The following is a 23152-nucleotide window of genomic DNA, read 5'->3' on the forward strand; positions in this document are numbered from 1 at the left end:
AACAACTTAGCCCTCCAAATAAGTAATGATGTTGCTTTACCTCGTGTGTGCTGCAAAAGTTTAAAGCTTCTAATATGCTTTTGAGAGATTTCCTCTTATTTTCCTTGAAAGTGCAAGAGTTGGAAAATAACTTAGGATTTTTTAGCAGATGATCTGCCCTATTACTGCTGTAATTGCAGCTGTAGCAAGTCAAGAGAATGCCTGACTAATGGGAAAACTTAAAGATGGAGGAGAGTGAGTGGTGCCACTTTCATTCACCATGTAGTGAAGGTGCCAAATCTGTTAAATCCCTGTATATTTCTCCTGTTGTTGACATGGAGGAGATGCAACTAGGTGTTTGGGAGGAAACATGGAAAGACAGTGAAGGGTATCGTTTGCACCAAAAAGTCTTGATTTGGCTGTTTTGCCAGCAACTATGTGGTCTTTCTGGTCATGAGCCACAAAGGATCAACTAGCAGAAGCTTTTTCCAAGTCTAACTCTGTAGTGAAGATGCTCTTTTACAGTATTTATATGCCCTGAAACCACCAAGATGTAATTAAATAACAGTGAGACACTGGTGGAAAAGCTGTATGTCTGCATTTTTTTCTCTTCTGATCTGACATTATTAGCAATAACCAATTTTAAGTAATTGTACAGTTCAGAATAATTGTACAGTTCAGAAATAGGAACACATTTCCATTTACTGGACTGAACTTATTCAAAACATGGTTTCAGTAAGTGTGGGGCATGCATGTAAATCCTACCTTTACTCTGTAAAAGCAGAGTTAAAAACATCCTTGAAAAGTAACTTAGTTCTTTTCTCTTTGTTCCTAAGTGCATAGCAGTTCCTTCACCACATGTATAAACAGTAATGTTCTATATTTTGCGGACTGTGCTATATGTCTGTACAGGATTTATTCTGATATTTGAGGCATCTTTTTGTTCCTAATAATTTTGATCTTGAAAAAAGTTTTCATGGATAAATACACTAGCTGAAACTGTCCTGTGAAAAGGATTGGCAAGCCTCATCAACCAAGGCTAGTTATTGAGCAGTTCCCAGGGAATGTTTGTTAGTCTTAAGAGCACCAGGCAAAATTCAGCTATGAGAGCCTTTTGTGATGATGATGATGTTCATGAAATCTTCTTTTCAGTGCATGCTTGCAGGTACATCCATAGTGGCTTTCACTGCCCGCAACAATGAAAGAGATGTTCTCTGTCTTGGGGGGGGTGGGGGGTGGGGATCTTTTGAAGCCAGAGCATCACTTTAAGTGTTTGAACATAATAAAGCATGAACTTTTATTTGCTGCCCCTTGAAAATCTATTTATGTTGAGTCCAAGGAAAATTACTTTAAAAATCTTTATTCCTTATTCTTTATTCCTATATTTATTCTTTATTCCTATATTTTCTGTACCTGTTGCTGAAGACAGCTTTTCAATAAAAGATTTCTATTGATTTTTTCCAGAATAGGCAGTTGACCCTGTATACCTATACCAAATTCAGTTTGTTGAAGGAATATATTCTCCTGTGGACACCTTCCAATTCAGTTATTGAAAGAACAGATTTTACTGCGTATCTTTTTTTTTATAAGAGTTTAACTTTTATCTCAGCCCAGGTCTTATCTCTTTTAGTTGTTAGCTTAGCATTTGAGATGCTTAGACCTCATCTTCCTCTCTTTCATCCCCTCCCAACCCCGACACCCAAAAGAAGAAAGCAGAGAACAAGCTGTCAACTTTTTTTTTTCTGGGTTTGTTTCCAGGGTGATACTTCAGGAGACTACCGGAAAATCCTACTCAAGTTGTGCGGTGGAAATGACTAAATGGAACATTTAGCTTTTCTTTTTTTAAAAAAAAAAAAAAAAGCTGCTTTTTTTTAGCTTTAAAGTATCTTTTTTTCCACCAAGTAGATGTAATATGAGTTGTTTCTCTTAAAGCAATTACATTTTTAAAGATAATATTGCATATCACTTCTCTCCAAATAAAAAATGGTAGGTAATAAATGAAAAAAAAAAAAAAGGAAAAAAAATCAGAAACAACAAAAAAAGAAAAGCTGATGTACCATCTGCTCAGGATTCTTTATAGTACCTTCTACAATCCATGAATGACAGGTTATTTTTCTGCTTATATTATTTGGCTGAAATAACGTGTTTGTTTTCTGGAGCAAAAATCACAGTTGTATGATTTAAGGTTGTTTTATTTTGTATAAACATTATGTGCCATTTTATTGCCATTTATATATATGTTGTATGCAGGGGTGGTTTCGTACTAACAGTGATACGTGGAGAGAACAGCCTTCAAGTTTTTTGTCTAACTAAGACTGTTCTAAAGAGGTTTTGGTGAGTTCTGTTTTCTTGGCTTGATTTTCTGTTTTTAAGGAAGATGTGTTCCACATTTCATTCTCACTAGGGCAACTGTCACAAGGAAGCAGCAAAATTGACAATAGTAAACATTCTGTAGTTTATGATCGTAAGGTTTTGGATTGTGCCTTAAATATATGTATCTAAAAAGAGATTATGAAATTAAAGCTGTCTATCTTCTAATGTTGCAGACTATGCTTTTTGTTGTTCATGTTGATCTACATGGGAGTGAAGACTTGCTTTAAGAATTTTAGTTTTTCCATAGACATTTTCTGTTTGTAGCCACAGAATTATTCAGAAATTGTGTGCTGACAAAAGTTCAGGACTTGACTGATCTGTTCACTGAGCAATTTTCTGTTCATGATATGTGTAATCTGTAGCTATTTCTTAGTATTTTTGTTGTGTGTGTTGGAATCTCTTCTCTGACTCCTGGAACTCTGATTTTTTGTTCTTTGCTAGGATGAATGACATCTTCAGCTTGCCGTTCTCAAAATAGAAATGTTAATTAAAAAAAAAAAAAGAACAAGGGTGAAGAGGCATAGAGCTAGGTCAGTGAAAAGAGATTACTTATTAATCAAGAATGTGCAAACTCCTTCTCTTACTACACACACGTGCCCACACACCCCCCATTCTGTAAAGGTTACACAGGCCTTTTTTCCTAGAAGAAGTTTTGGTTTTGTTTGTCATGGAAGAATTCAGATCTTGTGAACGTAAGTATGAAACAATACATAGAGTTAAAAAAAAAAAAAAAAAACATTTAGTGGGGAGCAAAGATTATGTGATATGAACAGGTAAATAGAAAGGGGCTTGAAAAATCCTTCTTTGAAGGAAATGAAATATATATACTTTTTTTTTCTACATCTCTTCAGATCCCCTACCTTTTGCTGTATTTTTTAATTTTCATGTTAATTGTCTGTGTCTTGAAGATAAAATGTCAGTGAATTCCTTTCTATTTTTTCCTCTTCCTCCCTAAGATGAGGGAGATGGATGTTGGAATGAATTTGAGATTGCATTGTCACCGCAGCAGGGGAGGTGGAGGAGTTTAAAGCCATCAGAATAAGTTGGCTGTGTATTTTAACTACAAATTCTGTCTAGGATGTGCAACCAGAACTCTTATTTCAATCAATGGCAGTAATGTGACTATGTCCAAAGCCAGACCACTACACGTGCTCTTTCTTGTCAGACAATCTAACCGTATCTTGAGAGGACATTGCAGCTGAAAGTGTTTCTTCATTGATTTGTACTGATAGCAAGGGCTTACTTCTTTGCCAGGGAAGGAATATCATTTTGAATTAAGGGAAGTTTGTTAGCTGTGGTTCTGTCCAGGATCCCATCTCATCTTGTTTTCTTACTGACAATGCTGTATTTGAAATGCAGTTTTAAAATACAAAGCTTTGAAACGATGTCTAAAAGCAAACACCTTTTTATTAAAAAGCACAAAAACACAGAAGGATAACTACTGCTCAGAATTGTTTATCTCTGCTCAAATTCTGGAAACACAAGAAAGCTTTTTAAATGAACAAAAGTGCAACTGTTTATAACAACCGTACTGTTACATTCAGCTGTCTTCTGTCTCTGTGTTCAGCTGGCATCTGTATAAAGAAGATTTGATGTAATTATTCTTGGTTATAAGATCAGGATCAATCTTTCCAGGCAAACATCATAGAAAACGTGATGCCCGTTACTTTACAGTGAGGAATTCTCAGTTTGATTCATCAAACCATAGAAGGAAGGTGCTACAGCTCTGCAGTTCTTGGAGCAGTTGGCAGTTAATGCAACTTCCATCTGAGTGGTACTTACTGTAGATGTGCTGTAAATATGCAGAAGTTGACTTAGGATTTGCATTCTAAATCCACTGTAATGCTTTACAGGGATACTTTTTTAAATAAATGATACAAAGATACTTTTTTAAAATAAATGATAACTGCAGGGGCATAACTTAATTGTTACCTATTAACTGCCCCTTACAGAGTTCTGGAAAATTTAATGAATAACAAAGTCAGTGAGGACATAGAAATTCCATCTTCTCTACAGTCATGGTGCCCAGATCTGTACAGCCAACTGCAAGAAGAACTAAAAACCAACATAAAATTCTACTACTGTCTTCTTTCTGCCCACCTTATGTCACAGAAGTGCTCTGTACTATGCATGTATGTACATAAAAGTATAGCTATATTAAAAAACTGACAAAACTGACTTCAGGAGCATCACTGCAGGATGTTCAAGTCTTTCCACACGAGATTTGTTCTCCACCAGCAGTGTGTCTCACCTTGTTAAATGAACTATTGATAGTCAGGCAAGAACTGAAGAGGACAGAGTGTTATAAGATGATGTGCAGGATAGATATCCAAGTAATTTGTTGTTGTTTAATTTATTCCCAAAATGTTTATCTCGGAGCATGTTTTTCATTAGTGGCAACTAGATTTAAGATACCAGAACTATAATATTTCCATTAACTTTTTTGTTTTTTGTTGCCTTTTTAGTTGTTTCATTTATGTCGCACATGAAACTAAAGAATAACAGGACAATTAAACTCAAGCCTTGCAATTAGTCCATCCTGCTGTTTTAAGGGATCCTGAACTACGTACCTGTTCCTTCCTACATGCTTCTTGAACATTTCCAGTGCTGGGGAAACTACAACCATGTAATTCCAGAGGTTCATTGGTCTTGCAAGAAAGTTTTGTGTTGTGTTTTGTTGGAATGTATTTTGGTGCATTGTTTTTGGTTTTATTCACTTTTGTAGTGGTGAAAAAAATACAGATTTCATCTTTGCAGCAGCGTTATTCCGGTGGGCTACTTCAATCTTCTGTAGACTAAACATCCCCAACTTAACAACCTCTCTGTGTACCTCATGTATCTAGCTCCTTGGCTGGTTGGTTTATTAATTAATTTTCTTCTCTTTAGTGGTGGTTGTAACACAGTGTCCAAAACTGGACCCAGTGTTTCAGCTGAGGCCTTAACTGCGCTGAATTGAGTGAATAAATTTCTGCACATCTGGTTTGGAAAAAGGATGAGATATTTGGCAATAGCACGTGCAACAGCGTTGTCAACTTAAGGTTATATCCCACTAGATACTTACCATCAAAAATATCCATAAGAGGGGTTCCTGGAGCAATGGGGATATTTGATGCGGTCTCACTGATGATATTGAGGAGTGACTTGACTTCTGATTCTAGATGCTCCACTGTTTTTATTACCTTCTAATGAAAACAAGGGAGGCAAATGGAGAAGGGGGTAGTCAGAGGGTCAAGTGGAAAGAATCTTACCAAATGTGTTAGTGCAAGAGCAAATCTACTGTCCCATACTACTAATAGCTAATTTAATTTATACTGCGCATTGCAGTTTTAAGTATTTCTTACATTATACTGTCCTCTAGCGGCACGAAGTACTAGAATTTGGTTTTGCAAGTTGTAGCACCTCTGTAACCTGTAATTTGACTTCTTAGAAGGAGCTTTGTATGAATTTAGTTTTAATTCTCTCTTATTTCTCAGCCACCATCATATCCACAAAAAAAAATCTTTGGGGAGGATGAGAGGAGCTGATGGGGTGGAAAGAAGAGGGTTAAGGCTAGAGCTGCAGGAAGTTAACATGGCCATTTGAGAACCAACAGAAGGTGGTTTGGCAGCTATCCAGCTGGGAATAGTTAGCACTGGATGCGTATCTTGTGGATGTTTAAGACACTGGGGAAAAACATGTAAACATTTCAGCTTTCCTACAATCCCAGTGACAGTTCATTTATTGTTCTGAGTGTCTGCAGGAATGAGCAGAAACTCCTTCGTCAAGCTTTGTCATCTGCAGAATTCACATCTTGTCTTGAATCTTGTCTTACAGAATCAAGAAGGGTCAGTGGCTAGCAACATGGTTCCTCTTTGTTTTCTTTTGTCAAAAGGCTGACGTAGAGGTCTAGTATAGTCCAGGAACCAATGCAGTAGCACTTACCTCTTCAATAATATCCAAGCGTTCATGGATTGTATCATGTTCGTGACACCAGCTTCCTCTTCCCAAAGTTCCAGGTAACACATTGACAGGTTCTGCAGCAGCTGGAAAAACAGCCACAGTTAAATTAACCGGGGCTTTTTAATAACAGTGCTTATCTTTCTGACTTCTGCAGTTGTATTTGGCATGCTAAAGAGCATTGTTTATTAAAGAAAATGTATTCTGTACCAGGTAGAAATTGCCCAGTAAATACAGGTGTACCCAACTGCTGTGAATGTCTTGCAGTGGTGCATACATTGTCAAAGTTGTTTGGAACAACCTGTTTTCATTTGACCTTTTATTTGTTTGTTTGTTGCCTTCGTTTTACACAACCTGTTTTTCTTTCCTGTATAGGGTTAAGTTTATGGACTCAACTCTGTCTCCACAAGTATAAAACCTAAGTGTTGGGAAGATCTCACATATCAGTTCCTCTTAGACTTTCTTCAGAAGCAACTGGCATGGTAAAACTTTGATGAGCAGCTGAGTTTGTCCACTTACGTCCAGAATGGGTTCAAGCTGGTGATTCCGTTGTGGCAGAAGCTTGCCTGTAACAGTCTAATTTTACAATGCGAGGGGAAACAATAAATGTGTGTACAGCTAGTGCCATTTGCTGACCAAGTCACTCATTTACAATGCTGTATACAAAATCACACATCTCTTACAGTTACCTGTGTTTATCTCTCAGTACTCATGACTTGTTGCTCGTTGAGCATCTAATTCTGCTGGCTGTATGCCATAAACGGGCAGTACCTGCTGGTGCCTGTGCTTTAATGGAGCCGATTTCTCTTCTTAGCTTTTGTGCAACATTCAGTAACTTTTGGATTTTAATGCATATGGAACAGTGACAGAGTATTTTAAAACCCACTAGAGTGATAGCATAATTTGCATGATGTTAAGTCCTGTTCTTACATGAGCCCCGAAGAGACTGTAACAATGTGCAGGCAGCAGCAACTCATTCTGTTGCTACTTGCTTGTAATGGAGAAAAACAGAGGAAACTGTGAGCTTGTGTTATAACGAACACTTAAAAACAAGAGGAGCAACTAGTACTGTCTCCAGTAGTGTTGTGTGAGAGCCATGATTTGGATCTGATACAGGACTTCATCACAAGTCTGTGCCAAGAATTTTGGATGTAGTTATCACATGACAGCAAACACGTTTGTAAGGATTGTAGCCATTGCAGTCTGATAGGATGAGAGGTGTACTGTGGGCTGGAGTTCTTGAGGGCAGGGAGGAGAACAGTTAAGTGTGACTTTATGTACTATGTGTGCTATTATTTAAAAATTTGTTTGGCAGAGTTTCAGAGAGAATTTTTGATTGTTTATTTGTAGCAAGATTTTTTGTTAGTGGTTTTTGTTTGTTTTTGCATTCACCAGGAGGTGGTGCTGTTAGGACAAAAACCCAAAGATGTAATCTGTCTGTTTAATACTTAGAAAAGACGAAATATGTCACGTACTTCAAAGATAGCTGCATTGCAATTGCCTTTTTTTCCCCTTTTTTGTGTTTTGGGAGTGTTGTTACTTCATAACTTAGTAGTCAAGTGAACCATGCTGTTTCTAGAAAATTTTACTTATTTACATGTGTTTTTTTTTTCCATCACAGTTGGAATGATATGGGAATGCTGTAATTTTATGTCAGAATTGGATGTTACAAAGCAATGTCCAGTCTTTCTATACAAACTCTGGCTGTTCTGGTAATAGGATAATAACAAGATAAGCTCTGTTTTACTGTCGGAGATTAATACAATTTCTGCCTTCCCAATATTCCCAGCCTTAGCCCTCAGCATCAAGCCTGATGGCCTTATGCTGAACTACTGCCCATCATGTCAAAGGGAGGACCTTGAATCACAAGGTTGAGTGGGAAGTTTGGGTGAGGGCCAGCAGTGGTTGTATGCATTTGTTTAAGGAGTTTGTGGCCGGCTGTAAGTTACGTGCCAGGCTTGTTTACAGAATCACGGAATCGTCTAGGTTGGAAGAGACCTCCAAGATCATCTAGTCCAACTTCTGTCCTAACACTAACAAGACCTCCACTAAACCATATCACTAAGGGCTACATCTAAACGTCTCTTAAAGACCTCCAGGGATGGCGACTCAACCACCTCCCTGGGCAGTCCATCCCAATGCCTAACAACCCTTTCAGTAAAGAAGTTCTTCCTAACATCTAACCTAAACCTCCCCTGGCGCAACTTTAGCCCATTCCCCCTCGTCCTGTCACCAGGCACGTGGGAGAACAGACCAACCCCCACCTCGCTACAGCCTCCTTTAAGGTACCTGTAGAGAGCGATGAGGTCTCCCCTGAGCCTCCTTTTCTCCAGGCTAAACAACCCCAGCTCCCTCAGCCGCTCCTCGTAAGACTTGTTCTCCAGACCCCTCACCAGCTTGGTCGCCCTTCTCTGGACTCGCTTGAGCACCTCCATGTCCTTCTTGTAGCGAGGGGCCCAAAACTGAACACAGTACTCGAGGTGCGGCCTCACCAGAGCCGAGTACAGGGGGACAATCACCTCCCTAGCCCTGCTGGCCACACTGCTTCTTATACAGGCCAGGATGCTGTTGGCCTTCTTGGCCACCTGAGCACACTGCTGGCTCATATTCAGCTGCCTATCAACCAGTACTCCCAGATCCTTCTCAGCCAGGCAGCTTTCCAACCACTCATTTCCCAGCCTGTAGCTCTGCTTGGGGTTGTTGTGCCCCAGGTGCAGGACCCGGCACTTGGCCTTGTTGAACTTCATGCAGTTGACCTCAGCCCATAGGTCCAGCCTATCCAGATCCTCCTGCAGAGCCTTCCTACCCTCGAGCAGATCGACACACGCACCTAACTTGGTGTCGTCTGCAAACTTACTGAGGGTGCACTCGATCCCCTCATCCAGGTCATCGATAAAGATATTGAAGAGGACCGGCCCCAGCACTGAGCCCTGGGGGACTCCACTAGTAACTGGCCTCCACCTGGATTTGGCTCCATTCACCACAACTCTTTGGGCCCGGCCATCCAGCCAGTTTTTAACCCAGCAAAGTGTACGCCAGTCCAAGCCACGAGCAGCCAGTTTCTTGAGGAGAATGCTGTGGGAAACGGTGTCAAAAGCCTTACTGAAGTCAAGGTAGATCACATCCACAGCCTTCCCCTCATCTACCAAGCGCGTCACTTGGTCATAGAAGGAGATCAGGTTCGTCAAGCAGGACCTGCCTTTCATAAACCCGTGCTGACTGGGCCTGATCGCCTGGTTGCCCTGCAAGTGCCGCGTGATGACACTCAAGATAATCTGCTCCATGAGCTTCCCTGGCACTGAGGTCAAACTGACAGGCCTATAGTTCCCCAGGTCTACCCTCCGGCCCTTCTTGTAGATGGGCGTCACGTTTGCTAGCTGCCAGTTGACTGGGACCTCCCCTGATAGCCAGGACTGCCGATAAATGACGGAAAGCAGCTTGGCCAGCTCCTCCGCCAGGTCGCTCAGTACCCTTGGGTGGATCCCATCTGGCCCCATCGACTTGCGTACATCCAAGTGCTGTAGTAGGTCACCAACCATTTCCTCATGGATAGTGAGGCAGTTTAGTTTGTTTCAGTTTTGTTTCAGTTTAGTTTTTCCCTAAAAATGGAAAATACATGAGAGTCACTGTTGGCTAGCATGAGTCAGTGTTGACCACTTCTCTTTCTCTGACCGTGCATCTTATATCATGCTGGTCCTTAAAAGAAAACCCAGAGCTCTGCCTTTGGAGAAGCAGAAGTCACTGTTTGTCCTGCCCGAATTGGACTCTGAGCCCAGAGGCTCTCTGACCTTTCCAAACTGGCATGGTGGGCATGCCTGTTGGCACTGTGCAGGGACCCCTTTTACCTTTTTCCTGACACAGGACCTTGAATCTTATAAGCGACTCTTTGAAGCAGAAACAATATGATGATCTTACCCAAAATGCCACTTTATTCCTTGCCTCAGCTTAGCCCTTTTGTGCGAAAGAGTTTTCTGTTCTGCACAAACCACAGCATCATGCTGTGAGGCCTGATTGCTACTCTAAGCAGGTGTACACAGAAGGAGAGGTTCAGTACGATGGATGACTCATTTATTCGAAGCAGGACATGCTGGGATAGGTATATAAAGCCGATTTAAGGCTGTTGCATCTCACAGTGAGGTTTGCAAAACACTATACAGTATTGTGTATGCATGCACACCGAGAGAACTCAGGAAAGAAGCTGCCGTGAAATGCAGGTCTTGGTAGTGCTTGGTTTTTTGGTGTAATTCGTTCCTCTCCTCCGGTGCGGAAAGAGACAGCTTTCCGGCATTGAGGGTGCATTGCTGCTTTATAAGCTGCAACGGGCTTGGTGAAGGAGGAGGAAATGTCTCATCCTGGTTTGATAGGGCATCTTAGCAGAACCCCAGAACTGGTGCTGTGACTGAAAAAAACCTGACAGATGGTCTAGGCCTCAGTGTCTCAGGAAACATCTGAAAGCAGTTGTTAGTGAGTGATAAGAGTTAGGACGATGTCTGTTTTGAAACCAAAATGTTTCTAGTTCCCAGATTGCGTGACACGGAGCTCTCTGGGGGCAGACCCAGAAGAAAACCTGTCAGCGAGGTCCTGCATCTCCCTGTCTGGTCAGTGACTTTCACACAGGAGCGGAGGCGCCCCGGTGCTTGTGGTTGCCCCCTCACTACCACACTAGAACAGGGCGCTTTGGGAGGGAGGGAGTGATTGGTGCCACTGGCTGGGCAGCCACTGCTTTGGTCAGTGTAGTTTTTAGTTTTATTCTGTTTTCAGAGCTTTGGCTTGAGGCTTTGGCTGCTAGAAACCTGATTATTACCTTGTTAACCCACAGCCTTTATCTCTGGGATGGGCTGTTCACAGGACACATCCGGTCCCTTGTAAATATGGCATGCAACTGGGTCACTGTGGTCAGGCAGTTCATCCTAAGCAACAATTTTCATGAGCTCAAAGAGAATCACATGCTGCTTATGAGTGTTGCCCTTCTCTGTATTGCAACTGGTGAAAGAAAATGACATGGTCTGACTTTGGTGCTGACCACCTCTGGCAGCATCTTTACCAATATAATAATAGCAGTCATCTTGTAAAAGGAGCAAAGTATGGAAGGCTGCAGGCCGTGTAAACAAATCAGTAATGGCCTGTTAGGGTACCTCCTTTTCCTTACTCTCTTGCTGCTGAAGAAACATTTTAAAAACATTAATTAGACTTCTTTCTTGTCTATGTGTCAAAGCACGTGCGCAACCCAACAAAACTTTTATGCTCAATTTTAAAGCTAACAACTTTTAAAGGTAAACTTTTCTTTGTATGCTGTATAAAATACATATTTAAGATGTATGGTTATTTCAATTTCTGGAAGCTTGAGCAAGTGTGCATGCTTATAGAACGAATGTGGGATTTTGGGCGATTTTCTAGGAGACATATTTCCATGTCCTGAATATATCTTTTGAAACTTCATGGATTACTTTGGACAGATATTTGTTGTAATATTTCAGTATTTTGGAGAGAACATTACCTTTCAGTTAAGTCCTCATCTGGAAATTGCCACTTGATGCTTCCTGCAAGTGATATGCGTCGTTCAATTCTTAAAGTCCACACTACTTAATACATAGGTGGCTATTTTACATCCAGAGTAAGGGCTCACTCATCCAAGATAGCAAAATGACCCTTATTTTATACAAGGATTAATTTTTTATTTTATTTATGTTACCTGTCATCTAGAAATTTTGACATACTTTGTGCCTTGTGCCTTTCCTCCTCTGATTAAGTCCTATATGTGGGGTTGATGGTGCCCATAGAAGCTGGGTAGTTCTACTGCCCTGCACTGTCATACAGTCAGAAACCAGCAGATGGAGCAGAGAAATTGAGAATCTCCAAGTTAGATGTAAGGGTACCAGGAGATACAAGAAGTGCTTTTGTGTCTAGAAGTTTAAGCAGGACCTTCTTACGCAAGAAGTCTCCTGTTGGGTGGAAGGAAGTGAAGTGGCTGTGTCATTTCCTCTTGTGTGTGTGAACTTCTTCGTATAATAGTTACCTGCCAGTACCTGAATTCTAGATATACACATACACCTGCTCTTCCACTAAATATAAAAGTGCGTATACAAAGGCTGAATAGGCTTATTATTTGTTTTATAGATCTATCTAGGTATACAGATATGTGTCTATTTGTCCATATATTATGCGAATATATAGAAATATGGACATCTTGTTGAGGTTAGTGTCAAGATTCAGAGGGTGATGTTAACTTTCACTTGACTAATAAAAGTTATTACAGGATAGCTTTTGTGCTCCCCTCTATCTAGTCCCAGACCATTAGCGCTACATATAAGAAAACTCTTGTCCCCATACCTGCGTCACAAAGACACCTGATAGGAAAAATAAATAAATATATAAAACATTACATGGTTGAAAGCTAGAACAAGACAATTCAGGCTAAGATGCACATTTTTAAAAGCCAGTGAATCAGTTTAGCAATTGAAGTGCCTCCTGCATTACTTGTACTAAGTATCCTTCCTAATGATGCATTAGAGGTCAAACCAAAGTTGCAGGCTTGCTGTAGAAATTACTGGGTTGGGTTCTTTGGGCTGTGTTATGGAGAAGGTCAGGCTAAGTGATCATAATGTTCCCTTTTGGTCTTAAATTCTATAAAATCCCTTTTGCATCATGCTATGACCAGTGTGATTTTGAAAGTTAACTGAGAGTTCATGTTGTGCTCAGTAGGGAGGGAGATGTAAAACAAAGTGGACCACAAGCCAAATGAAAGACAAATGAGACTGAAACAGGAACCAGATGGCAAATGAAGAAACCTGAAATCATGTGATAGAGGAAAGCAAATAAAAGAATATTTTTAACTGTTGAAGAAAACATACTATGGTCTCTGTCCTTGTTTTTACTACCTTAGGTTTAGCAGTATCGTTTCATTTCTGTAGCACATATCATGAAGTGGTGAGATAGTTTTTAAGAAGAAAATGAAGGTGATAGTAATGGATTTATGTTCCAATAGTAAAAAATTCATCAACTTGAGTACATTTGGCGTACCACATAACTAGTTGGTGAAGAATACAATGGACCTCTGAAGGGATTTGCTGATCCTCGCTTAAATTATTCCTTATCTAAATATAGCGTTGGACTCAACTTTAAAGTGTGTATATAAATTTGAAATGTTAGTTCAAGAAATCACACAGTTTACAAAAATGGCGAATATAACTTGTAGCTGAGTACAGAAAAAGTTCAGTTGCAAATATCTATCAGTATTTGGTGCTTTCAGACCCAAGTCCATTTTAACACAAGACTTAGTCATATTTAATTTGGGGGACTAATTCCAATCATGTCAACCCTTAATTAGATATGGAAGTAGTGGATTAACTTGCTGTGCCACTTAGTGGTTTCATTACCGCCAATGTGCCCAAATTCATTTTAAGTTGTATTATATATAATATAATCTGTATTAACTTTTATTGTTAGGGTGCCAAAGATTAATTGATCTGGATAGAATATGTTGTATTGGAAATGCTGATTGTCTTCAAGCTCTTACATGCTTGGGAGCTTATCTGTAACTGGACATAGAAGATTTTAAAGGCTGTGATCCTAAAACACTGCCTAATGCTTAGCTGTGATTTAGACACTTTTGAGCCCCTTTCTAGAGTTTAAATTACATGCTTAAAAATAAAGGGTATCTTGTCTTCAGTGATTGCAATAAAGACTGCAAAAAACATAGTATGTAAAAAATCATTTCTTAGCTTCTTTTATTCTGTCATACGTTGCTATGCTTCCCTCTGGAGGCAACTGCAGGATTTTGTTTGCTTATATATACATACAAAAATATGTGTTTGTATGTGTATATATGTACACACACCTTTATTAGGCTGTAGCTTTTATGGCAGAACCACACTGAAAATTCCATACAGTGCAAACGTGGGGAATGTCTATAATAGGAGATGGAAGGTAGGCATTGAATATTGGACAGGCAATTGAAAGTAGAAAGCTCTTCTGGAATGGATTATTATTATTTTTAATCTTTTCAACAATGTACAAAGTTTCGATGCCTGATTAGGGATTAAGCTGTAATCTGTACGTTCACTATATACCTGTGTACTTAAACCTCTTTCTGAATACCAAGTATTGGGAAGAATCCAAACATGGTATGAAATCCAAGGGATTCTTCTGGTATCAAATATTCATGAGCCTCTTATAATAACAGAACATTCTGAAATAAGTCTATTCCATGAAAATAATTATTTTTAATATTGAATTTGGAAACTGAATAGCCACATCAAAAGTCAGAATCCAAATTTGCAGGTTTATACTCTGTTTATCAAGATATAGAATATGCCACTATAAATGTTATTTCAGATCCTAGATCAGTTATGGTTGAAATTAATTCTTTTTTCCCTGAAAGAAAAGTACCAAAAAGGAAATACCATGCATTGTGGAATATATTGCATTGGTGAAGATGGTCAGGATATTAGTCTACCACTTTTCTAACCTGTCTGCCCATCAACTTACATGTGAAGTGTCATGTTGTGACTTCTTCTGGTCCTAACGTGCCTCACTTAGTGTGTGAAATACTCAAAATGAGAGGTGGGAATTGGCAGAAATCATAGCTGGTTAAGAGATGGCTGCCGTGTATTTCTGTATGAAACTATTTCCTTTTGGTGAAGTTTTTACTATTGTGATTCTCATTTCACGTGGGATCTTCAGCTCTCACTTGCGCAGCAGCGGAGACTGACAGAGAGTATACAAAACCAGGGATAACCGTGTGCTACTAGTGCATGCTCTTTGTTTCAGGCTCAGCAAAATCGGCTATGGCTGTTTGCCAGAAGCAAAAGTACTACTTGAAAAACTACTTTTCTTCTGTGTTACTGTACTAGTAATTGTAAGAAACACTTAAGTTTTGTATATTTTTATTTAAAGGAAGGAAGATGACAATAAAAAGTTCCCATGCTGTTTTCGAATATGTTTCCAACATGCCGATCTTTTGAACAAGCAGCCAGGGAATATCTTCTTGTGCTTGCTGCTACAGTGGAAAATGACTACAGGAAATCAGAGTGAAAAGAGAAATGAGCCTATGTAATTTGCAGGTAGGTTACTCTAATTCATTCTGTAGCATAGGAGAGGATACCCTAACGTTTTGGGTTGCAAACAAAAGTCTGCCTTTATTACGCATTATTTATGTATGTATATATGTTTGTTTTGGAAATTAAGACGAAGTGTTAGATGTGAATAGCTAGCAGCCATATAGGAGATAGCTGTGTATGGAGAAGAGTATGAGCTGTTTTAGGAAGAAGAGGAGTTGTGTTGAAGCATATGTTAAGAATGTAAGTTATGTAGAATGAGTGAGCTTAAGTCCTGTTTCAGAATGGAGTAGGTGAGATATGTGAATATTTGATGCTACCATAAATTTCAAGATGACCATTGGTATCTGGGGATAAAGAGTTCTTCAAATTTACGAGGATGTGGCTTTTGGTCTGTGTGTAGTAATAGGAGCTATGATCATGGGGAGCGAGGTGTGAGGTGAGCCTGCAACTTATTAGTCAGCTCTGTGGCTGTGTAGTTTGCATATGAGTAAATTATGGCAGTAGAAAGAAATATGATAGTACAATGAAAGACAATCCTTGTAGTTTTGTCCTAATACTTAAAAAAATCCTAGGAATGTGACCAAAGCTGTGTTCTCTTGTGGCAAACAGTTCACGTGTACTGCAACAGCTCAGGAAGTAGAATAGTGATAGATACACAAGCATACCAGTTCCCAGCATTTGTGGCCAAGACCAACAACTGTCTCATGCAGAGCAGATCAGCTGGATTTATAAATACAGCTGGTACAGATGAACAGCAGGAGTCCTGTATTTCCAGACCCCTGGCTTCCTTGGAGTTTGATAATAACCTTTGATTTACACATGGAGTCCAGATAACTCAATACATAACTTTTTTAACTAAATATAACAAAACATAGGGTTTTGCAGATATGTAAAATCTGTGTAAGGGCTCACTTGTACACTGAACCCCTATATTCAGGTGCCTCATGTTCTCAAGAAACACATCTACGTCTGGGCACACTTTAATGTGACAAACTTTTTCTTCTTCCTTGTTGGAGCTCAGAGATGGGTGTTTACAAAGACTTATCTTTGAATTGGAGATGGTAATGGCTGTAGTTTTGCACAAGTACAGAAAATACAAGTGATGTGGGGTGTAGATTAAACTATCAGTGGTTTATTAATAAATATATATATACACATAAGTCCGATTTCAGATGGTACCTCTCATAAGTTTTACTGTGGATTTAATTACAAAATACAGTAGTTTAATCTCTTGGAGCCAAAATACTTGCTATGAGAAAGCAAGCAGTCAATTCTGGGAAAAAAGGTTCTGAAGGTGTATTTTTTTTTCTCTGAAGTTTCTAGTCAATAGTCTACCTCGGATTGCTGTATATCTCCTTTACAATAGCCCTTTTCACTCCAGAAGATCCCAGATGTTCTGAAAAGTCATACTATGTTAGCTGAATGAAGAAAAAACATTATCTTATATTTGGTTTACTTTTACTTACAGTTAAAACCAAATGAATTTCTGCTGTTTAAAAACAAATCACACCACAGTGTGGAGTATTGAGCAGTGCCTCCCCTCAAGCTCTCCTGTTGCTCTCCCCAGTAGCATGCTCAGTATTTGGTTTGCTCATCTAAATGGAGCACGTCATGGGGCCCAGCCTGTTTACCTGATTGTCAAATAATTGTTTACCCAAGGACTCCAGGTCACCTCTCCGCCATGCATAAACACATGGGAGAGACTGTGCTGTTGGAGTGTTGCACCCTCACAACAATTTGCCCAGAGCTTTTCATAAGAATGCAAACATGTTTAAATGGGGCAGGTATCGAATGGTCCAGTGCCTCTGGCTATGTTAAATGCTATGTTTGAGCAGCAGCGGCACCCCACAAACTACCCTACCAACAACAGCAAGGAATAAAAAGTTACAGCCATTAACTAGGAGCGTGTGATTAATCCAAAAGGGAATCCATGCTAGCCCCTCATCTTGAGTTGTTTGAAGTCAGAGCTCTGTGAATATGAAATTGTTTCTACTAATGGCTGAATTAAAACATAAACTCTACTTTACCCATCCTCAAAGCATTTTTAAGAGGAACTGTTGCCAAACAGAACAGGAAAAAACAATGGATGAATCATGGGGGTGGTGGAGAGCGGTCAGGGGAAGGATCTGTAATGAAATCAAAAGTCAGATTCCCCATCTCAAAGGTAGCAAAGGGAGAACAGGGATGCCTTTTTTTTAAGCCTGTCAGCTAGCCAGGATACTCACCTGGCTGTGACAGACACAAATTCAAATCCTTCCTCAGTGTGACTTGAAGAAAAGTGACTTGAAGAATATGGTCCAGGGCCAGTATGGACTGTAGATTCCCACCTCCCAAGAAAATATCCCCTTTCTGCCTCTTTTGGCAAGAGCTGTTCTGAGATGGGGTTCTTTCTTCTTCTTCTTCTTCTTTTTTTTTTTTTTAACTCTTTTGATTCTTTTCCATCTTACACAAAATACTCTGCTGAGACAGTGAAAATGATTCCATAACTGAGTAGCTACCACCTGGCATAACACTGGGTAGTCGTCTCCACTGCAGTTGATATTCAAATACTGTTTTATTTGGCTCAAGTTTTACTTGAGCCTGCTAATGATTTCAGCTTAGACCAAATGACATTTTTGGGGAATAAACAAAACCAGTTTTCCAACAGTTTTCATGGGGTGAAAACAAGTCAGAGTGCCCTTGCTGGGACTGATAGCTCAGTTCATCACTGTTAAATGTTACAAAACCAGCTGCGTGGGAAGGAGACGGGGCACGGAAGGGTGACTGGGACTTTGGGGAAAAGGGACTAACAGTTTTTTGGGAAATGTTTTGATTGTAATGGAAACTCACTACCCTGCCATGAAATACAAACATTGTATGTTGTCAAGAAGTCTGAGCAGAGGGAAAATGATGCGGGGCCTCAGCTAGCAGAAAACACATAATACAAACAGGCTGCGTAGCCAGGTTTGTGGTAACAGAGGGACTATAAACCTTGAACTAGCTAAAGAGAATAGCTTTCAGTCACACCATCAGCTGCACTGTGATTACAGGTTAGTCTAGTGCCAGACCTGCTGTTAATGAAAGTAAAATTTAGATGCCAGTTTATCAGAAGCTGTCTTTTTATACTTCTTAGTCGTAAGGTATTTGAAGAAGGTGTTATTTGTCTCAAAAATCTCAGGAATAAGTAATACAAAGCCGTAGAGAAAAAAAATACAGTACTGTTAACAGCAGCTCTATAAAGAAGGGTTTGTAGAAAGGAAAACGTTTCTCCATTCACCTTGAACTTTGATCTCATTTCTGAGTGGATTAGTGTGCATGTTATTAAGGCTCCAAAGCAGTAATTATGGAGTGGCAGGGCACTGGATGCAGCACATGAATGTGGCTCTGATTTTCTCAAAATACAATGATAATCTCCCATGAGTAGTGAAACACCTCTAACGGTGCAGTATGCCTTCAGGATGGACAACATCGGAGTTTTTTTTCTGTTAAAAAACAATATTCCCACAGAATTCGGACATATACCTGTTTCACCTTCATGTAAAACCTATACAGGTGGCAATTCTGTATCTCCCCCCCACCAACCCGACGCAAAGGCTTTTACCGTGCCACGGTTTCTGCTTGAGAAGCGTGGAATCACTCACCTAAAAGATCCCGCTCCTGCAGGACTACAATAAACGCCAGCGCCCAGATGAAAAGCATGGTTTCAAAGCCTCCACACTCTGTCGTAGTCCTGGTGGAGAGCACAGCAGGCTCCCTCTCCGGCTTTACATAGACTCCTCTGTCCGTCCTGCCGTTCGTGCTGATGTTTAGCCAGAGCTAGGAGGAAATACGTTCAGGCTGAGCCAAGATTCTTAGGCTGTGCTTTTTCTCTTCCCTCCTTTTAAAAAACACCCTTCCAGCTCCACAAAAAGTCCAGTTACCCAGGCAAGCTGGCAGTGGTCCAAACTGCCCAAAGTTTTTACCCTTATATTTATTTATGCAGCCTACAACTGGAATGTGCTGAAGAGCTTTGAATCCTGTAAATGCAGCAAATAGGGCTACAGAAGAAGTGAGAGAAGAGGAAGGGGTTTTGGGTGTTTCTTTCCCTAGGGCGGGGAAAGCAGGAGTACTGAAAAACAGTATCTTTAGTGTAGTGAAAAAAAAGTGTTTTTTTCATTATGTGTTCCTTTTTAAGACTGCGAAAAAACCTCTTCTGGGCAGGTAAAAGTCCTGCTGGTTTGAGTGTGGCAGCACTGTGGGAGGCAGTAACTGTGGTGCCTTGTGTTCAGAAAGCATCGTAGGAGCTCTGGATGAGACTTCTGAGCTCTTCTCAGTTGGGAAGGTGTTTGAAATAGGTTACACTTGGTAACATTATGTGCAAAAATAGCATTATCTGCTAAAATGATAATGTGATTGATTTTGAGCAGGGTCCTAATTAAATGTTAACTGTTTGTCTTGAGAGTTTGTAGGTGTTGACTGATAAGTATTAATATATGACATGAGGTGGTGTGTGGAGCTAGACCTCCGATCCCAAGTCCGCCACAAGTTCCTTGTACAGCCTTGGTCATGCCTCCCAGTTTGCAGATCATTAGTTTATACTTTTGAAGGAAAATTAACGATCCTTTAACCAATCTTAAAACAAACAACAACAAACATGACTAATAATTATTTTGTCAATTTTCTTGCGGTGTTTGAGTAAAAAACACATTTCTATGAAAATTCTTATATTTTAGCAAGGAATAGTTATCACAGAGCAAGTTAGGAATTAATTGCAAAGCTTGTATACGACAAAGGGCTGAACATACTGACGTGGTAGGCTGTGAATCCTGAAGTGAGAGGTTATCGTGCTTTGCCTGTGACAATGTCTGTTCTGAGGCTGCTGGAGAAGTGGAAGTAATCAAACAGACTCAGGAAATGCAAATGCTGTCCTGGTGATTTCTTTACAACTGTGATGCGCACCTGCAGGAGTGAGAGCCCTGTGTAACACTTCGGAGACAGGAGATTCGGGGGCAGAAGAAGAACATTTTAAAATAGTTGATTTCTGTTTTCTGAATGTGTTTGTCCATTAACTTTGCCTTTACACTAAATACATTTCTCAAGCAGAATCATCTGTTGCAAATGAAGCCAGTTCATGGATGCTTTTCTGCATGTTTTCTGCTCTGCTTTACACTATATTATTAAAAAGCAATGAACATACATTGAATTGGTTTTCCCCTCAGTACACTGTAGCAAAGCTTGGAACTGTCCTTCCAGACCACTGCTGCTGAGGTCACTCGCCCCCCTTTACAGCACATGTCCTCAAGGTTCCTCCTGAACTGGGCTCAGGCTCCTGGAACAGTTCAGGTCTTCCAAGGAATTTGTCAAATAGTGTTATGTTCAACTATAGTGAAGTGCTCGTCTGATATCCTTGGAGAATTAAATAAAATAGTGAGGATTTTCTCTAATATCGTACTCCAGGGATTGTTTCTGTAGTGAGAGAGAAGTTCTTTCTGCTGCAGGGAAACGCAGCCAGAAGGAACGCTTATGCCAAGTAAGATTTTGGTTTTCAGTAGAACTACCTGTCCAAAGAATTTTGATGGTCTTGGGTAATTGCCTAAGATGATTTTTGTTAATTCGTAAGCACTCAGAATGAAGCTGCAGATGAAGAGCACTTAACTAGTAACATGAGATTAAAAAAAAAAACGGGATATGACAGAAATCATTAAATTGCAAAGTAGATTTTTCAGTTTAAGAGAGAAGATTTGAGAACAGCAGAAAGAATATGATATATACAAACCTATTTGTCTTCTGGAAAGTTAGTCAGTAACAGATTACCATCGGAGAAAGCATTCTTCAGCACATTCATCTTGGAAATGTCCATATATGAGAATATAATGAGATCATATGAATATAGGTTTGCACAAAATCCAGCTGTTGAGATGTTCCCAAGATACCAGCAGCCAAAGAAAGCATACCAGTGAACAGGGATGGGAATTTTTGCCAGCAGGCAGTCTGGCGAAAGGGAGAGTAAACACAAGGATTAACTATTTTGGGAGTGTATGTGGTTTTTCTTTTTTTTTCTTTTCTTTTTTTTTTTTTTTACAGCTTCGCAAAAGCAGTAAATAAGTGCACAGAGGAGATACCACTGAGCGCATAGGAAAGAGGGACAGAATAAAGAAAGGGCATGTGTCAGTAGAGGATGTATGTGCCACAAGAAAGAAGATCTTATTGTTCATGGGTATGAAATCCTGCAGCGTGGACTGGCAGAGGAATATAGCTGCATGTAAAATTTGCCAAAATTGGAGTACACTGTACTGCAGTTCCTTGGGACATTAAGTGAAAGAGAAAATTAAGCAGAGATTACTTCTAGGAACAAAAATACAGTAGAAAGCCCATCCTTGTAAAGAAAGAAAAAGTGCCTTACACTGGGAGAAGAGAATGAAAGAGAATGGTCTCTGTCCTGGATTTAATGCTGAGGGATGATGAAATCAGCACAAGGTTACTGTGTACGTGCTCCTGCGAGAAGAGTCATGCACTTAGGGTCTGTGGAGATTCCCTGGGCTTTCATCACACATTTACTAGCTGCTAGCTACTCATGACCAGAAGTTCTTGCTACTTGGAGGCTGTTGAATACCTTATGTAAAATGGGGCTTAGTTCACAATTCTAGAAAAGGTGAGTTATTTCTACCCTCTTAATTTACTCAGTTCCTGGCTGCTGAGTTGAAGCAGTAATTGAATATATGTGGAAGCAGAACTTGTTGCTGGGAGAGGATGATTTCCAAATACAGGTTTGCAGCTTGCTGACTGCTTTCAGGGGAAGCAGAAGCTTGCTTTGCAACAAGTGCATCTTTTTGGTGAACAAATCAAAGGTACCTTGTAGTGCTGCTTTCACCAGAATGAAGTAGACATTGCCATTTGAAGTTTTCAATAGTAGTGACTCTTAGCACCACATCCCCAGCAGTCTCCACTGAGCCTCCATACCCCTGCTGTTCATGGGGGCAGCCTTGGTTGGCGCTGCAGGTCTTGTGGGCTGCAGCCTTCAAAGTGTGAATATCTTCAGGTCCTGTTCCAGTGCAATCCCCTCTCCCATCTGCTGTGTATCGACTTGAATTAGTGGTTATTACATTGATTTGCAAGGAACATAGTAAGTGCAAAATTTTCCTGTTGTCGTCATAAAGGCACAATCTTTGATTCTGTTAAAAAGAATCACACAGTTGATGTTACGAGGTGCTGTCAAGATCAGCTTTGTCTCTGACTGTACCGTCCTTGGAGAAGTTTAACAAACGTTATGTGCCATGGAACAGACAACTCTGATCCAGCCTTCTTCAAAACAATACATTTTGTACTACGCCTAAAGCCAACAGTGAGTCAGCTACTGGAATCAATTCTCTTGTGTCATCTTGGTGCCAACACACTAAGCTGGATTCTGCTCGCCGGCATTAGGTAAGCATCTGATGGCTTCATGCTGTTTTGCATCTGTGGCTTCAGCTTCCTGAGCAATCATCTGCACGAAAACTGAATCACAAAACTGAAGGAAAAGGTGGGTCACGTGGAACATTAGTGATGTTTTACAGATTGTTTTGTATTTTTAACCAGTGGTTAGATACTTTCATTTGACAGATTTCATACATTTTATGAAGCCTGGCCATGCCTCAGAAACCCCTATGAAACCCTAACAAAGCTGGTTTAGCAATATTCTCAGCTAAATTAGTGAATCAGGAATAGACTCTTGACTCCCGAGCTTGTATTGCACACAAGAGACTCTGATAACACATACTGTATTTTTTATTACAGAAGGCTGCATCCCTCTGCTGTTGCAACTTTGCATCCACCCATCTGAGTCACTCAAAAAATGTCAACTAGATCTG

At 40.1% G+C, this 23152-nt stretch overlaps 3 protein-coding genes across 14 annotated transcripts in view; 2 read left to right on the top strand and 1 right to left on the bottom strand.

Annotated features, from left to right (window-relative positions):
- The window catches only part of ANXA11 (annexin A11), a 43854-nt gene extending 24745 nt beyond the window's left edge, over positions 1-19109 (top strand). For 3 of the 4 annotated variants that reach the window (XM_080597264.1, XM_080597265.1, XM_080597266.1), the window contains one exon: positions 1738-2517. In XM_080597264.1, coding sequence (XP_080453390.1) covers positions 1738-1797 — 60 coding nt within the window. In that variant the 3' untranslated portion in view covers positions 1798-2517. Of the gene's footprint in view, positions 1-1737; positions 2518-15183 lie in introns of those variants that run through there. The other variant, XM_080597267.1, reaches the window with a different exon arrangement.
- On the bottom strand, positions 3742-19101 carry PLAC9 (placenta associated 9). Of its 2 annotated transcripts, none has more exons than XM_080597273.1 (4): positions 18968-19101; positions 6274-6374; positions 5414-5534; positions 3742-3926 (listed from the first exon to the last, which is right to left on the bottom strand). In XM_080597273.1, exons 1-4 carry the CDS (start codon positions 19023-19025, stop codon positions 3916-3918), a joined length of 291 nt encoding a protein of 96 aa, XP_080453399.1. In that variant the 5' UTR covers positions 19026-19101; the 3' UTR covers positions 3742-3915. The 2 variants fall into 2 exon arrangements, with proteins under 2 accessions (XP_080453399.1, XP_080453398.1); XM_080597272.1 differs by having other exon boundaries at positions 3841-4144.
- LOC308197176 (L-threonine ammonia-lyase-like) overlaps positions 15216-23152 on the top strand; it is a 48719-nt gene continuing 40782 nt past the window's right edge. For 2 of the 8 annotated variants that reach the window (XM_080597253.1, XM_080597258.1), the window contains exons 1-2: positions 15216-15350; positions 21390-22727. In XM_080597253.1, coding sequence (XP_080453379.1) covers positions 22573-22727 — 155 coding nt within the window. In that variant the 5' untranslated portion in view covers positions 15216-15350; positions 21390-22572. Of the gene's footprint in view, positions 15351-21389; position 23152 lie in introns of those variants that run through there. The other 6 variants (XM_080597247.1, XM_080597244.1, XM_080597248.1 and 3 more) reach the window with 6 other exon arrangements.

This window comes from Anser brachyrhynchus, assembly GCF_964034855.1.
Source record: "Anser brachyrhynchus genome assembly, chromosome: 6".
Taxonomy (NCBI): Eukaryota; Metazoa; Chordata; class Aves; order Anseriformes; family Anatidae; genus Anser; species Anser brachyrhynchus.

Coding starts and splice junctions, on each gene's coding strand:
- PLAC9 (XM_080597272.1), bottom strand. CDS start 19,025: ATGCTTTTCATCTGGGCGCTGGCGTTTATTGTAGTCCTGCAGGAGCGG. Junction 6,375..18,967: donor GCAGGAGCGGGATCTTTTAG/GTGAGTGATTCC, acceptor CTGTTTTTCCAG/CTGCTGCAGAACCTGTCAAT. Junction 5,535..6,273: donor GCTTGGATATTATTGAAGAG/GTAAGTGCTACT, acceptor TGTTTTCATTAG/AAGGTAATAAAAACAGTGGA.